We start from the raw sequence: 13,353 nt of genomic DNA on the forward strand, positions 1-13,353 counted from the left end.
TATAATAATTCAAGCTCTACCAGAAAAGAATTATAACTTTGTAAAGTCGAAATTACCAGAAAGTTATATTACTGAAGAAAAGTCTACACTGTATTATCTCAATTCCATATTTCAAAATATGAGAGATATGTTTTCTGTTTATTCAGATGAACTTTAAAACAGTAAGGATTTCAGTATCCCTTGATGAGTAATGCATATAGTAAAGGATGTTTCATAAATGTATTTATGAACTAGTTTCCAGAAGTTTGGGTGGATTCAAATATACTACACTTGATCTGAAGATTAAGATATCATATTGACTTATTTGCACACTTTGTTTTATGTTAGTGCAAATGGGAGTTTGTTGGGTTTTGTGCCCTAAATAAAACCCTTTACAATCTGATTAGTTATCAATATAAAAAATTTGAAGTGATTTATGTTTGCATGAATTTTACATGCTAATGGTTTAATATGTTTATTACATTTACACACAAAATCAGTTAAGTCCAGATCATATGTTTATTCACAATTACAGTATCGTCAGCACAGTGGAATGTGATTGTGATCATATGAATCAAAAGACTAAGTCCCTGTTTCATTAGTGTTTTCGATTTACACTAATGTGATAATCAGCGATGATGTGTACTTACACTTGGAGTAAGTGTTATGTTCTTTCCAGGACATTGGTAAAGTATACTAGTTTCGAATGTATGGAGTATACATTGGACTGGACCGATATTGCAACTTAGTTAAGATATTATAAACTTACCGTTATATCTGTCCAAGTCAATATCAGTAGTTGATCTTAAGATTAAAAGAATCTAAATCCTGATATGTTTGGGCTCAACTCAGGAGTACTATTCATGTTCTTTGATTTATTAGTTAAGCCTACTTTTGGGTCAGGGTAATACGTATATTTTGGGAACATGATAGTATGATTGAGTGGGAGTGTTGAACATAAATATGGAATGTATAGCTTCTACTGGTGTATAGAAGTTAAATGATGATTCCCTTCGAGCTTAACTAAATAGAAGTAAATGGATGAGCTCTTGTTTAAGTGACTAATTCTTAGATCACTAAACATCATTTACAGGTAGCTAAGTGTTTTAAGGGGCAAAATACATTGAGGGGTGAGAACGGTAAAATTATCCCATCTCGATGTAAATCATCTATATAGAGGATCTTTGATCACAATAAGATTATAACAATGGTTCAATGAGATATCATATCTATATCGTGGAACATATAATATGCTCTATATAAGTCTGAGAGTGCAATTTTAAGTTCTAAGAGTGGATTCAACGAAGAATTAATAAGTAGGAATTTACTTAGTAAAATCGGTTCACTTATTGGAAGCTCAGCATATAGATCCATGGTCCCCATTCTAGTTGAGACTATACTGCTTGTAAGACTCAATAATTGATTTGTGATTAATCAATTATAATTCTAAAGTTAGTCTATCTCTAATTTGTGAATTTTCACTAAGCAGGGGCGAAATTGTAAAGAAAAGAGTTTCTAGGTTTATTTATTTATTAATAGACTTTATATGTCTAATTAATAATTAAATTAAATGACAATATTATTTAATAATCTATTTTAGTTATTAAATAATTAGTTTTGGCATTTAAATGGTTAGAATTGGAAAATTGGCGTTTTTGAGAAAATAGAAATAAAATTTGTGAAAACTGCAAAAACCAAGTGGGGCCCATTACACACCATGGCCGCCCACTTAAAGTGGTTTTTCAAATTGATATTTTCATTATTTTAATGCCAAATAATTCCTAACCTAAACCTAGTAGTTGCCTATAAATAGAAAGTGATGGCTCAGTCAAATCACAACTTTTTCATAACTTTGAATAAGCTTTTCTGTCATAAAATTTTCTCTTCAGAAAACCGAGCCTTCCTTTTTCTCTTTTATAGCCGAAATCCCCTTTCTCTTTTCCTCTTCATAAATTTCGAACCTTAGTGATAGAGTAAGTGCCCACACACAGTAAGTGGTAACTCAATCATAGATTGGAAGACTGTGAAGGATCACACACAAAGAGAAGGACATTCGGGCTCAGATCTTGATAATACTCTGCGATAGAAAGGATACAAGGGTTAAAGATCTGAGTGGAATGAGACATTAATTCCGCTGCATCAATGTAAGGTTTTCTTAACTTTATATGTGTTTATTTATCGTTTTAGAAAGTTCATATTTAGGGTGTTAAACAACATACTTGTGAGTAGATCTAAGATCCTGGTAAAATAAATTCCAACAGTCTTGACATCCGTTTGACAGATTTCATAATCGAAAGCAGCAGCTATGGAGAGAAGAATTCGGATGGATTTGAGCATGGCAACAGGACTAAAAGTTTCCTCATAGTCCACACCTTCTCTTTGGGTATAACCCTTGGCTACAAGTCTAGCTTTAAAAGTTTCGACTTCGCCTCCAGCTCCTCTTTTCTTCTTGTAAACCCACTTACATCCGATTGGACGATAGTCATCGGGTGTGTCTACATATTCCCAGACCTTGTTCTTTTTCATGGAATCCTTTTCTGGATCCATGCCGGCTGACCATCGTTTCTGTTGCGGACTAGCCATTGCCTGTTTATAGGTTAATGGGTCGTCTTCAATACCGTCACCAACGACCATATCGATTTCACCATCCAAGCCATAACGAGCTGGTTTTGTTGAAACCCTCCCACTACGACGAGGAGCAGTGATCTTCTAAACAGGAACTTTAGCAGTAGTTTTCTCAGTTGGTTCGACTGAGGGAGTGGGATTGTCCTCTTCTCGAGTGGAAGAGGACGGAACATTGGAAGGACTTACATCTGAAAGCATTTCCTCCAACACTACTTTACTTTGTGGTTTGAAATTCTTAATATAGTCATCTTTAAGGAAAGTTGCGTTTGTGGAAACAAACACTTTATCATCCTTGCGACTATAAAATAGTCCACCCTAGTCTCTTTAGAATTTCCGACAAACATGCAAACTTCAGTTCGTGACTCAAGTTTGCCGTCTTTCTTTCTTAAGACATGAGCAGGGCACCCCCAGATTCAGTAATGGCGTAAACTAGGTGTACGACCATTCCATAGTTCTAAAGGTGTCTTAGGGATTGATTTAGATGGAACAACATTTAAAATGTCAGTTGCCATCTGAATTGCATATCCCCAGAAGGATGTGGATAGAGTTGAATAACAAAGCATGGACCTAGCCATTTCCAAAAGCGTGTGATTCCGTCTTTCTGCAACTCCATTTTGCTGTGGAGTGCTAGGGGCGGTTAATTGGGATTCAATTCCAATTTCAATTAAATGATCTTTGAACTGCATATCCATATATTCTCCACCCCTATCAGTTCGCAAGATCTTTAATGTTTTACCCAATTGGTTTTGAGCCAATGCGTGAAATTCCTGAAACTTTTCAAATGTTTCAGATTTCTTATGCATAAGGTAAATATGTCCATATCTAGAGTAATCGTCAATGAAAGTGACAAAGTACTCATAACCACCTCGGGCTTTTACATTCAAAGGTCCGCAAACATCTGAATGCACTAACCCTAGGGGTTGTTTGGCACGCTCTCCCTTTGCAGAGAAAGAACGTTTGGTCATCTTTCCTTCTAGGCAAGACTCGCAAACAGGTAATTCACCTAAGACGACATTTTTCAATGGACCGTCTTTGGTTAGACTATTTAGTCTGTCATAGCCTATGTGACCCAAACGTAAATGCCATAGATATGTTTCATTATCATCATCGATCTTTTGCTTTTTGTGGTTTCTTGGTTTAGCTACTTTAAAAAGTTCGTTATGTAGGGCAAATGGTGTTTCTGGTCTAAGAACATAAAGCCTCTGTTCCATGGATGCAACACAAATATGAATGTCATTTCGAGAAATGGTAGAACCAGAACTCGAAAAATCTAATTTATATTGTTGCAATTGTAAGCATGAAACAGAAACCAAGTTTCTACTGAAATTTGGAATGTATAAGACATTGTCTAATTCCAAAATTCTGTTTTGAAACTTGAGTTTGGCTTTTCCTCTAGCTCTAACCGAAACCATTTCGCCATTACCAACCTTAAGTTTCAACTCTCCGGATTTCAAATAATTCCAATTCTCAAGCAATTGCAATGAACAACTTACATGGTTTGTAGACCCAGAATCAAGAATCCAAATGGTTTTATCATTCTCTAAAACACATGATTCGAAGACTAAAGCATCACTGCTTATTCGTTTGTGATTTGCTGTTCTTGCTGGTTCATTTTGTTGTGAAGTATAACTTGAGGAAGTGGAATCACTTTCTCTTATCTTCTCAACTAAGCTTGAAATAGTAGGATTTATGGAGTTATGAACTATTTGCTCTTCAGAGTGAACAATTCCCAGCTAACCTGCTTTCTGGAATTTTATGTTCATCATGAGCATATGTGAAGTATTACTCTGACAAGGAGTTTATAACTTCAAGTTTGTTTGCTAAGATTTTAACTAGGAGTGGAATGGGATGAGGGTTATTGGCACTACAATACATCAATAAAACAGAAGTAAGGTTTTAGTTCAAATTCATACACAAGTTCAGAAAATAACAAATAATCACATATGTTATAAAAATACTAAATCTAACATAGTTTATTTTCCAAGGTTTTCAACATAATGAAATATAGTGTCCCGGTAGGCGAGAGTCAAAGATAACATTAGTTGAATAGAGTAGTCAGCTCATCTAAAATAAAACCATTTTAGCAACCTTTTATTCGATCAAAATGAGAATCCAACGTTGTCCCGGTAGGCGAGAGTCAAGGTTATTCTCATTTTATGAGCTTCCACCATTGTTTCATGTTTTATGAGTTTATCTCTAAGTAGTCACCGTAGGGGAGAGTCTAATAGAGACGAAAACTCACAAAACACTTATCAAATGAGATCTTACGGTGTTAAAAGTTTTCAACGAATAACCATCCATAAGGGGGACGAAGTCTAGCGTCTCGAGGTTATATTAAAAAAATTTAACTATTGTAAGACCAACAATGGAGATCGAATGTCTCTTGATTAAAGCTCATTATTTTAAAATCTGTATTTTATTTAATCACTTATTCCGTATTATAATAATAAAAAATTACAAATTAAAGTTGGTTTAAATAAAAAATCAACTTTAATTAAATTTCAATTATTATTTAAATTCGAAAAATAAATTCGAAATTTAAAACAGAATAAATTTGAAAAAATATCTTGTTTAAGTTGTTTAGAAGAATAATAAAAAAAACAACTTAAATATCTTTCAAATTAGATTTAATTAAATATAAATTAAGTTATAACCACTTAATTTAAAAATATTCCATTTTAAGTTAATATTTTTAAAAAATATCAACTTAAAAAAATATCTAAAGAATCTTAATAACCAATTCCTAAAATTCCTCAACTTAAATTATTTAAATTTGAAATTCAAAAGATATTCAGATTTAAGTTGATTAGTTAGAGATAACTAATTTTCAACTTAAATAGGAATATTTAATGAAAAATTTAAATTAAGTTTCAGAAAGAATCTAGTTGGTTATAATTCTATATTTAATTAAATACAAGAAAATACATATAGTTTAGCTTAGAATATAATTCTTTAAACTATGGTTTTCTTAAATTAATTTCAAAATAAATGAAATTAATTATGTTGCTAATCAATTTTATTAGGTTAAACTAATTTAATTAACCTAGTACAGTTATCCAAATCAGGCAAATGGGCCTTCACAATTGGGGTAGTTCATGTGAGGGGGGGCTGGGTTCAGTATGTCGTACCCACTACTATGGCTCCCAACTCTCACACAAGGTCCAAAAGAGAGGAATTTAACCTTAAAATGGATAACTGTTCTTTAATTGAATAGGCCCAAAAACTAAATGAGCCTAAATAAAATCTATAAAAAATTATGATATTTTATTTAGCAACAACAACCTATATGCATCTATAACAAAATTAAACATATAGGCTCACACAGGCACACATTTGGATGGATCCTATCATGTTGCTAGGTCATACACAGATGAAAGAAGATTGTAAATATACCTGTTACAAATTATTTACTTGACCTATCGTCAATTGAACCATGGGTTAAAATCAGATCATTGGATCTGTCAACAAGTTAACCATGGCAATTTAGATCAAGCTATAATAGGTTTTATAAAACTTACAAACAAGCTAAAACACATACTCCTGCAAAAGATGAATTGGATAGTTGGATGTAGGATTTATTTAATTTTAAATAATTATTTTCGAAAATATTTAAATATATAAAAAAAAATTCGGTTTTTAAGAATAAAATAATAATAAAAAAAATTAAAATTAAACCTACAATTTTTGAAAAATTAGGTTTCAACTAACCTAAATATCATTTCAAAAAATAATTGCTAACCACCTTTTAAATTTTTAAAGTTATTTTATAAATTAAATATAAAATAAAAAAAAATAAATATTTTTCAGATTTTATAATTTAATTTAAATAAAAAAAAATAACAAAATTTAAAAGTTAGCAAAATATCTTACTTCTATTTAAAATTACATGATTATAGTAATCTTATTTTAAATTTAAATAAGGTCAAATAATTTTAAAAAAAAATTAATTTAAAAAATATTTAATATCTGACCTTTAAATTTAAAAAATAAGATAAAATAATCAAATTTAAAAATAAGATATTAAATCAAGCAAAAAAGATAGATTTTTACTTGTTTTCAAATTCAAATTACACTAATATCTAAAATTAAATTTAAAAAATTCAAATTAATTTATTTCTGATATTAGATTTGAAAATTGAAAAGTAAAAATCAAAATACAAAACTACACAAAAAATCAGAAGTTAATTCCATGAAATAGCAAGAAAAATTGAAGAAAAACGAAAAAATTGCGAGCTGTACGGACAATATGCTGTGCATACTGTCCGCGCGCGCAAGGCAGGGTGCACGATCGAGAAACCTCGGCGCAGGAGGCTGCATGCAGCCTCTTCGCGCGCGAGGCTCGGTTTCAGACAAAATCTTGTCTATGCGCGTGCTGTCCGAGGGATGCCCCTCATCCGCGCTCGTGGGTAGTTGCACCACCCTGATATTTTTCGAAACTTCAAAAAATCACAACTAATTCAAATTAAATCGAAATTGAGTTCTGTAAAAAAGTAAATTGCTTAATTTTTTCCATACTATCCAATAAAAATAATTCCAGAAACAGATATTCAATTATTTTTCACGAAAATTCACAAACATCAATCAATCATCATACAACACACAAAACAACATGATACCATCCAAAACACAAACAAATCGTTTTAAGTCCAAATTTCTTGCAAGCAAATCAATTACCATGGCTCTGAGGCCAGTTGTTGGAAATTATTTTACCAGGATCTTAGATCTACTTACAAGTATGTTGATTAACACCCTAAATATGAACTTCTAAAACGATTATGAAATAAACACATATAAAGTATCAGAAACCTTACATTGGGTGCAGCGAAATATTATGTCTCCTTCCGTTCAGATCTCTAACCCCTTGTATCCTTTCTGTCGCAGAGTATTATCAAGATCTGAACCTGGATCTCTTTCTCTCCTTCTTTAGTGTTGAAATTCCTTCTTGTTGAATGTCTTTCTTCACGATCTTCCTCACTATGATTGAGGTATCACTTGCTGTGTGTGGGCACTACTCTATCACTAAGAGGTTCGAAATTCAAGAGAGAAGAAGAGAGTATAGGTGGCGGCTAGGTTAGAGAGAGAAGGCTCAGGTTTTTCTCTGAAGGAAATCAGATGTGAAAAGTGTAAATTTCCTGAAGCCTTCACTATCTATTTATAGCATTCCACTAGGGTTAGGTTTGAATTATTTGGCATTAAAATAATGAAAATATCAGATGATAAACCCTATAAAAGTGGCCGGCCATGGCTATATATGGATTTGGGCCTCACTTTTTGCAATTTTGCAGTTTTATCATTTCTCCATCTCATTTTCTCAAAATGCCAATTTTCAAATTCAACCATTTAAATGCCAATTCTAACTATTTAATAACTATAAATAATTATTAAATAATATTATCATTTATCATATTTATTAATTGAACCGTACAAAGTATCATAATTAACAAATATGCCCTAAAAACTCTTTCTCTACAATTTCGCCGTTACTTAGTGAAAAAATTCACAAATAGACATAGTCTAACTTGAGAATTATAATTGATTAATCAAAACCAATTAAATGAGTCTTACAAGTAATATTATCTCAACTAGTGGGGGAACCATGGGTCTATATAACCGAGCTTCCAATAAGCAGATCAAGAATTTATAACCTAAATTCACTGACTTATTAATTCCTCGTTGAATCCACGCATAGAACTTAGAATTGCACTCTCAGTATATAGAATGCTCTATATGTTCCACCATATAGACACATCATTAGTTATCCATTGTTATAATCCTAATTTGATCAATGATCCTCTATATGAATGATCTACACTGTAAAGGGATTAGATTACCGTTACACCCTACAATGTATTTTATCCTTAAAACACTTAACTCCGTATAAATGATATTTCAGCTTATGTGAAATGAGTACTCCACCATTTATTTTCATTTGGTCAAGCTCGAAGGAGATCATCCTTTACTTCCTATTCGCCAGATAGAAGCTATAGATCCCATGTTTATGTTAGCGCTCCCACTCAATTGCACTACCATGTTCCCAAAATGTACGTATCACCCTGACCCAAAAGTAGGCTTAACTAACAAATCAAAGAACACGAATAACACTCTTGAGATTGAGCCTAATCATAACAGGATTAAGATCATTTGATCTAGGATCAACTAGGCGATATTGACTTGAATAGATATTACGGTAAGTTTAATAAATCTAAGTCAAAGTTCAATATCGGTCCCTTCCGATGCATACTCCATGCACCCAACCTGAGGTTTACTTTAACCAATGCTCTGGAAAGAACATAGCATTTCTCCAAATGCAAGTAAACTCTGTTGTAGATTATCATATCAGTAAAACCCTATGTCTGATAAATCTAGGAATCTTTATTCACATAGTCATGTTTACTTTCCAATGTGTTGACAACACAATAAACAGGATCAAGTATGTGAAAAGGGTTTCAGATGAATTTATAAATTAAATAGACAAGCAATTGATAAGATGAACCAAAACATACACAAATGAATGAAAAATACTTCTGTTTCTTTATTGATGTTGAATAAAATGGATTACATTGAAATGGAGTTTTATTTAGGGCATAAAAATCAACATAAGGGCCCATTAAAAATTGAATTCCAATTAAAATCTTCGCCTATTCCTGTTATTACTGTTATAAACTGTCAGGAATACTAATTTTTTTCGATGATTTTAAACAGTTACTTAATTTTTTTAGCGAAGGTCCCCCCAAAAAAGTATTTTTAGAACTGTCGCGAATTCTGACCTTTGTAGTAGTGGTACTACAAAAATAGTTTTTCCCGACGTTTTTAAACAAACGTTTAAAGTATTTCCGTCAGTTTTTATAACCGTCGCCTATATAGCTGTAGCAAAACAGCCAAAAATAGACAACGGTTGAAAACTGTCGTTAATGTGGACTTTTCGACAGTTTAAAACTGTCACCTATAATAGGATATAGGTGACCGTTTATAATTGATTTTTTTTTAAAAAAATAATTCAGTCAGTTTATGCGGCATTATATAACTATAAATGAATTGACGAAATTACCCTCAATGCCGTTGGGAATAAGCCACCAAACCCCTTCGCCTGGAGTCTTTGTTAAGTTAGAAGTTAGAATTAGATGAATTCAAACAGCGACCGCTATAAATAGCACAAAACCCACTTTTTTGTCTTAAAATCAAAGGAAAAATCTAAATATACAGCCAAAACAACAAACAAAAAAGAAGACAAACTTTCTCTCTTTCGTTCTCCGATTTGCTCGCTCAGTAATTTACGCGCTTTCGTAGCCGATTTCAAGGTCAGGTTTTACGTTGTCTTATATTTAATTTTCATTTTCTTCTCTGATTTTCTCGGGAAATCTCTGATCCGCTGCTCTGTCCAGCGTGATCCAGATTTTCAAGGGCTTAAATTGGGGAATTTTGTTTCCTTTCTCGTCTTCTATTTTAGGGTTTTGTTTTTGTTTGGTCAATTTTGGGTTTCTGAATGTTCAATGCGGTGATTTAGGGATTTTCGGGGTTTCATAAAGCAATGAGCGACCACCTGGTGCTGTTCGTTGACCGTCTGATTAGGCCTGGAGCTTTGCAACCGGTGGCGCTGGACTCGTCTGAGATTGTTTCTGGGTCGGCTGGTGGTGCTGCTGCTGTTGACGGACCTGGCTCGAACGCAGCTGCGCCATCTAGTTCCGTGACGGAGGAGAAAATGTTGGAGCAAGATGAAGATTTGGGTGAGGAGGAACCTCTGATTCAATCAGCGGAATGTCGTATATGCCAGGAGGAGGATAGCATCAAGGATTTGGAGACGCCTTGTGCTTGTAGCGGAAGCCTTAAGGTATATAAATCTATAGGCCCCCCTTAAAACAGTACATATGTATGTATATTTATGTGTAAATATATATGGCTAAAATGTGTTATTGGATCTATATACGTGTTGAGGTGTTAGGCTTATGTTGGATTTGCTTGATTTTGTTTCTAAAAGTTCCATTTTATTGTGTTCTTGCTGCATTGATGGTGATAGTGGACTCTACGTTGTACACAATAGAGAGAGTTGGGATTGGAAATAGTATGTTAATGATCTTGACGCAGAGCTGGGGGTAAAAATAAAATTAAAGAATACATTGTACTCTGAAAAAACAATTATATAGGTTATGGTAATTTAGAACGTAATAACACAAGGCATTCGTTACTCTTTTTGTTTATATGTTCATTGAAAAATCTATTGAATTTTTGTTTATATGTTCATTGAAAAATCTATTGAATAAGTTGATCGATTAGATTCTTTGAGTATGATGACACCAGCAATCTCTCAAGAAGGGACTTTTGCCATTGATAATTTTTTGATTTTTGTAGCCACATAGTGTTTTTTGTTAATATTTACATATCACCAATTAAGTTCATTTTCATATTCAGCATTCTTCAGGAATGTGGATAGCATCTAGCATTTGGTGATGTTTCCTAAGAATCATTTTGTCCTGTCATGTTCTTGTCTTTGACTCATGTTTTTCTCTAAAGATTTTTTCTGTATTGGGTGAAATAAACTTTCTAGTTTATAGGAGGGAGCCTCTTTATGAAAATTCCAATTTAGAGGATTTTGTTAGAACCATCAAATTGTCTTGAAAGGACTTTGTTAACATTTCCTTGTATTTCTGTTCATTTACTTGCAGTAAGGTCTAATCTATTATCATTTGTCATCTTGACTAAGAATATCACTGATTGCACTATATTTTGTTCAGTATGCTCATAGGAAGTGTGTTCAGCACTGGTGTAATGAGAAAGGAGATACAATTTGTGAGATCTGCCATCAGGTATATTCCATGTTCTTTCTCTACACCTCGTATCAATCGTTTTCCAAAATTTTGAATGTTTTATAATGGGTTTCTTCAATCATTGATGCAGCCATACCAACCTGGTTACACTGCTCCTCCTCCACCTCCTAACCCTGATGAAACTGCCATTGACATAGGGTATGAAATTTTCTTGTTTTGATGTTTGAAATATGAGAAAGGATGATGTTTTTGACTCGTGCATATTTCTTGCAGTGGAGGCTGGACCATATCTGGTACTCCTTTGGAATTGGATCCTCGCCTATTGGCAATTGCAGAAGCAGAGCGTCACTTTCTGGAAGCCGAGTATGATGATTATGCTGCTTCTAGTGCCAGTGGAGCTGCTTACTGCCGCTCAGTTGCCTTAATTGTAAGCCTTTCTTAATTTTTCTTTTAAAACATTTAGTGATTCACTAAATGTTTAAAGTTATTATTCCTTTCATATCAGTTTCCTTAAACAGATCTAGCTGGAGTTTAATGTTATCTTTTTGGCAGTTAATGGCCCTTCTTCTCTTGCGACATGCATTGGGCATTACAGATCCTGATGCAGATGATGAAACTTCTGCTTTTTTCTCTGTAAGTGGGATTGCATTTGACTTTCTCCTTACTAAGTAGGCATTCTAAAGCATTGTAAGATCAAATCAATTTAAGTTCACATTTACTCATAAATTTGATTATTTGCAGCTTTTCTTGCTCCGGGCTGCTGGCTTTCTTCTACCCTGCTATATCATGGCTTGGGCCATCAGTATGTTACAGCGCCGAAGGCAAAGACAGGTGAGATTTTGTCACTTAGCATGTTCAGATGATGTTCATTCATATGTAAATTTTATTTGAACTCTGAGTTGTCTTAATATATTTATACAATTTGTCTAAACAGGAAGCTGCAGCATTGGCAGCAACACAAGTTGCATTTGTTTTGCAATCTGGACAACGTAGGGGTTTGCAGTTTGCAATAGCGTCAGGACGACCAGCAGCAGCTTCGCCACCAGCACCAGCAACAGCACCAGCAACAGGTCCTGCATTGAGTTCAGCTGAAGAAGCTGTTTAAGGTTGTAATAGGCAGCAAGAAATTCTTGGGAGTTGTATGTGTTATTATTGCATGGAGAGGGAGAGTGATTCAGCGGAATGTGATTAAAAAAAAAAATTAATAAGTGGAAAACCTTTCCTCTGTTTAAATGTATGAAAAAGATTATTAAAGAAGAGAAATTGGTGCGTGTGGACGTCCAATTCATTTCATCATTAAAATATGGTGGCTACCATCACCCTCTTCTAATTGGTTTGGTGGTGCCCATATTGGTTTCTATCTTTCTTTTTCTCTATCTCATCCTTTTCTTTGTAAATATCGATTTCAAAGGATAAAGTAGATAATCTCATGGTTGGAATGTCTCATCGTGTTCAGCAATGACATCTGTCTCTAGCTGTATCTTTTGTTTCAATCTTAGTTCTTCCTTTTTATTATAATTAATAAACTAATGTTTATGGCTCTATTAGCTTTATTTGCTCGGGTGTTCATAAAAATATTCATTCTAATATAATTTAGAGATAGTTATAGGGCACCAGTGGTGTCTAGTACTCTCTTATGTGTCAGTATCGCTATTGGTTGAACTAAGTATCTGGTTCCATATAATTTAATATAATAATTTTTAAGGAGTATCGCTAACTAATCGCAACGTGACATGTCGAGAAGGTGCTAGGCACAACTAGTGTCTTATAGCAATGCTCTTTAATTTATATGCTATAATTTAATCAGTAAAGTGCAGATATCTGTATTAGTTTAGATTAGATTGAAAAATTTAAAATTTGTATTTTTACGGATTAAATATTGATTGATATGTAAAAAAAAAATTGATTTAATTCAATCTAAATATGTTTATATACTAAGGTGGCATTTGGTTGGAGGTAATAATATGAAATGGAATGAAAAGGAAAC

General features: G+C 33.3%; 1 protein-coding gene across 1 annotated transcript; it reads left to right on the forward strand.

Moving 5' to 3' along the window:
* The first annotated feature begins 9,661 nt into the window (after window positions 1–9,661).
* LOC115699590 (uncharacterized) lies at window positions 9,662–12,919 on the forward strand. The gene is made up of 8 exons (XM_030627078.2): window positions 9,662–9,902; window positions 10,109–10,432; window positions 11,334–11,405; window positions 11,497–11,564; window positions 11,640–11,793; window positions 11,919–11,999; window positions 12,108–12,197; window positions 12,301–12,919. The coding sequence occupies exons 2-8, from the start codon at window positions 10,133–10,135 to the stop codon at window positions 12,469–12,471; spliced, it is 936 nt and encodes a 311-aa protein (XP_030482938.1). The 5' UTR covers window positions 9,662–9,902; window positions 10,109–10,132; the 3' UTR covers window positions 12,472–12,919.
* Window positions 12,920–13,353: the final 434 nt, after the last annotated feature.

The sequence above is a fragment of the Cannabis sativa genome, chromosome 8, assembly GCF_029168945.1.
Source record: "Cannabis sativa cultivar Pink pepper isolate KNU-18-1 chromosome 8, ASM2916894v1, whole genome shotgun sequence".
In the NCBI taxonomy this organism is placed as follows: domain Eukaryota; kingdom Viridiplantae; phylum Streptophyta; class Magnoliopsida; order Rosales; family Cannabaceae; genus Cannabis; species Cannabis sativa.

Excerpts from the sequence above, each read along its gene's own strand:
- LOC115699590 (XM_030627078.2), top strand. The coding sequence starts at position 10,133 with ATGAGCGACCACCTGGTGCTGTTCGTTGACCGTCTGATTAGGCCTGGA. Across the intron at positions 10,433-11,333 it reads CTTGTAGCGGAAGCCTTAAG|TATGCTCATAGGAAGTGTGT; the intron begins GTATATAAATCT and ends TATTTTGTTCAG. Across the intron at positions 11,406-11,496 it reads TTTGTGAGATCTGCCATCAG|CCATACCAACCTGGTTACAC; the intron begins GTATATTCCATG and ends TCATTGATGCAG.